General features: G+C 64.2%; 1 protein-coding gene across 1 annotated transcript in view; it reads left to right on the top strand.

Moving 5' to 3' along the window:
- The first annotated feature begins 709 nt into the window (after positions 1 to 709).
- Positions 710 to 3732, top strand: part of SEMA3F (sema domain, immunoglobulin domain (Ig), short basic domain, secreted, (semaphorin) 3F) — a 7176-nt gene continuing 4153 nt past the window's right edge. Inside the window, exons 1-7 of the mRNA XM_009324288.1 lie at positions 710 to 850; positions 1155 to 1248; positions 1641 to 1760; positions 2833 to 2972; positions 3159 to 3273; positions 3476 to 3545; positions 3670 to 3731. Of these exons, the coding sequence (XP_009322563.1) occupies positions 710 to 850; positions 1155 to 1248; positions 1641 to 1760; positions 2833 to 2972; positions 3159 to 3273; positions 3476 to 3545; positions 3670 to 3731 (742 nt within the window). The remainder of the gene's footprint in view (positions 851 to 1154; positions 1249 to 1640; positions 1761 to 2832; positions 2973 to 3158; positions 3274 to 3475; positions 3546 to 3669; position 3732) is intronic.

Below are 3732 nucleotides of genomic sequence, written 5' to 3'. Positions count from 1 at the left end.
CCAGCTCGGGAGCGGGGCCGGCGCCGGGCAGGGGAGTCTGTGATGGTGACGGTGGCGCAGGCGGCGCGGTGCAGCAATGGGGATGGCAGAAGCATGGCCGTGCCCATCTCTGGGGCTGGGTGCCCCAGGAGGAGCTGGTGCCAGCAAACCCTCCGGTGGGAAATGTGCGCGGTGAGCATCCCGGCTCCCCACCCCCTCCTGTCCTTCCCGGAGATGGGGGCTCTGCCAGGACCCTGCTCGCCTCTTGATGGAGGGTGGCTGCCACCATGTCCGTCACCCAGGCATCAAAAAAAAGCCGAGGCACGGAGCCAGCGGGCAGCTCTGTCAGCCCGATTTGGTTGCCTGAGGTTCCCCCCCCACGCCCGGGCTCCTCATGGGTGCTGCCGTACTGCTGCTTTGTCCCAGCTCCGGGGGGCCATACACCAGGGGTGAGGGGTGACCTGGCTGGGCCAGCCTGGCCCTGCCTGCCCCCAGCCAGAACTGGCAGAAGATTTTGTGTGCGTCTCTAGAGGCAGTGTGGGTCTCACCCCTGGCCGTGGACGCGTGACGGTGCTGGGGGTGGCCGCAGGGAAGGCAGAGGCGACGGCAGGGAGACGACTGCTAACGGCATGGGGCGAATCCCCTGGAGCTCCCCCGGAGCGGGCGCAGCGTCTCACTGTGATGCCACCCCAGCAGCGCCCGCTGGAAAACGGGTCCTGGCGGGAGGAGCATGGTGGGTCCGGCAGCTGAGCCATGCCGAGCTGTGCCGCTGGCCAAACCCTGCCTGCCAAAGCCACCGGAGCTGCGTGACCTGGAGCTGGCCAAGTGGCACCTCATGATGTGCAGCACGGACGGCCGGAGCGAAGAGGCGGCCGGAGGGAGATGTTTGCCCAGAAGCGGGCATGGGGGATGGATGCCCCATTTCAGCCTGGTGGCTCAGCCAAGTCTCCAAGCAGTGGAGGGCACGGAGAAGCACCCAGCAACATTGGAGGAGCAGCTCGCGGGGCTTCAGCTTCTCAGGAGACCTGCAGACCCCCAGTGTGGTCCATCTGCATCCATCTTCACTGCTGAGCTCCATCCCGGAGGAGGCTGCCCCTCCCAGAGGGCTTTGGAAGGTGCCACGGGGATGGAGGGGTGAAAGTGTAATCAGCTCTTCCGTTTGCTTCCTTCTCCAGGATTATATCTTCTACCTGGAGCCAGACAAGCTGGAGTCGGGCAAGGGGAAGTGTTCCTACGACCCCAAAGTAGACACCGTCTCTGCATTGATAAGTGAGTCCTGTAGCTCCCTGGGGCCGGCACTGCCTGCGTTGGGCAGAGGGAACACGCAGGCAAGGTGGGACAACTGCTCCCAGCGTCTTCCTGTGTTGCCCAAATATCCCCAAGGAGTTGGGCCCCTGCCCCTGCCACCCCTGCCCGCTCCAGCTGCAGGTGGCCGGGCGCCCAGGATGCCCAGTCCTTGGGCACCTGGCCCAGCGGAGGTGGGGGTCCTGGTTACAGACCAGTGCCAACCTCCCAAGCTCTCTGCGATGGCCACAGGCAGTGGCTCTTGGTTGCCTGGTGGCTACTGGCTGGGGCTGGGGCTGGATGGAGCCTGGGGCAGTGGGAGAAGGTGGGTGGACGGGACTAGGTGGGAGCCCCCCGCTGATCTCTACCTTCTGCAGATGAAGAGCTCTACGCTGGCGTCTACATTGACTTCATGGGCACAGACGCAGCCATCTTCCGCACCATGGGCAAGCAGACAGCCATGAGGACAGACCAGTACAATTCACGCTGGCTCAACGGTGAGTTTGGGATGTCATTGGCCCAGGTTCCCTGGGGACCTCATGGCCCCAGCCCTAGAGATGAGGCCCGTCATGTTGTACTGTGTCCTTCTCCCAGGACAGAGACAGTAGCCAGCATGGGCAGGCGGATGGGTGGTGGTGTGGATGGATGGATGGATGGATGGATGGATGGATGGATGGACAAATCGATGGATGGATGGATGATGGACAAATCGATGGATGGATGGATGGATGGATGGCTGATGGATGAATGGATGGCTGATGGATGAACAGATGGATGGGTGATGGATGGGTGGGTGGATGGATGGATGACAGATAGATGGATTGATGACGGATGGATGGATGGATGGATGGATGGATGGATGGATGGATGGATGGAAATCTAGGGCAGATGGGCAGAGGGATAGCTGTGTGGGGCACGGTGACAGACGTGCCAGGGGCTTTGCTGGGCGGTGGGAGCAGCCAGCTGGTGAGAGATGGGGCTGGCTCTGCCGGAATCCGTGCGTGGGTTTCTGCAGGGCTGAGATGTCAACCATGTCGCCTGCAATCAGTGACCCCGAGCACTCATCCTGCCCTCCTCAGAGCACCCCTGCCCGCGGGGCGGCAGCTGAGTAAACAGAGCAGAGCAGATGGGCTGATCCTGCTGGGCCGGGGAGCCAGCAGGGCGGTAACCCGAAGAGGGGGAGCTGTCAGCGCAGGCTGGGCACCGGCTGATGGATGGCAGGGAGAAGCTTCCTGAGAAGCTTCCAGGCTGTGTGGTTCCTCCCCGGGGGGGGGAAGACCAGTTCCCAGCGCCCTGCTTATAGAGCTGCTGGAGCCTTCCACCCTGTGGACCTCGGGGATGCTCCCAGGGACCTCAGGGATACTCAGCCCCTCCTGGAGCACCGATGACCGCCAGAGAGACCTGGTTCCTCAGCCCACCTCTGCAGCTCTGGTCCAGATCCAGCTCTCGCCCTGCGACTGCAGCAGTGCTTTTCCAGGAGCAGGGCGATGCCGGAGGAGAGGGGGGCTCAGCACGGGGCAGGGGGATGCCGCTGGGCTGACGGTGCCGTGCCGTGCTATGCCATTCCAGACCCAGCCTTCGTCCGTGCCCAGCTCATCCCCGACAGCAGTGAGAGGAACGACGACAAGCTCTACTTCTTCTTCCGAGAGAAGTCGGCCGATGCCCCGCTGAGCCCTGGGGTCTATTCCCGCATCGGGCGCATCTGCCTGGTAGGTGGAGCGGCGGGGCAGGCGGGGAGCGGGCAGGGGGGTGGGCAGGGCTGAGCGCGGGCTTCCCATGGGCTCTGTAAGGGACGCCCGCATCGGGCGCATCTGCCTGGTAGGTGGAGCGGCGGGGCAGGCGGGGAGCGGGCAGGGGGGTGGGCAGGGCTGAGCGCGGGGATCCCTCCATTGCAGAACGACGACGGGGGCCACTGCTGCCTCGTGAACAAGTGGAGCACTTTCCTGAAGGCCCGGCTCGTCTGCTCCGTGCCGGGACCCGACGGGATCGAAACACACTTCGACGAGCTCCGTGAGTGGGCGAGGGGCAGGGTGGGGGCCTTCTGCACCCCTGCAAGCTTGGGAGGCACCCTGGGGAGGGCTGGGGTCCCCCTTGCTGCCCCCCACCTCTTACCTCTCCCACGCGGAGCTGCTCTCCCCCCTGCCCCAGCGTCCCTGGGTGTGAGGGGGGTCCCACCTCCCCCATGGTGACACCCCCATCTTTCTGTCCCAAGAGGACGTCTTCATCCAGCAGACTCAGGACACCAAGAACCCTGTTATTTACGCCGTGTTCTCTGCTTCGGGGTGAGTGCTGAACCTCCCGGCACAGAGCAGCGGAGGGGAGGGTCCCCAGCTGGGTGGGGGTCCTGGTGATGCCACGGTGGGGGCATCACCAAGCCAGAGGGTGGCAGCAGGTCCTTCCTCTCAGGTCGGTCTTCAAAGGCTCTGCTGTCTGCGTCTACTCCATGGCCGACATCCGCATGGTCTTCAA

The sequence above is a fragment of the Pygoscelis adeliae genome, unplaced genomic scaffold (assembly GCF_000699105.1).
Source record: "Pygoscelis adeliae isolate BGI_AS28 unplaced genomic scaffold, ASM69910v1 Scaffold1265, whole genome shotgun sequence".
NCBI classification, from domain to species: Eukaryota; Metazoa; Chordata; class Aves; order Sphenisciformes; family Spheniscidae; genus Pygoscelis; species Pygoscelis adeliae.
The sequence above is the reverse complement of the archived record's forward strand: the minus strand, read 5'-3'. Positions and strand labels throughout refer to the sequence as shown.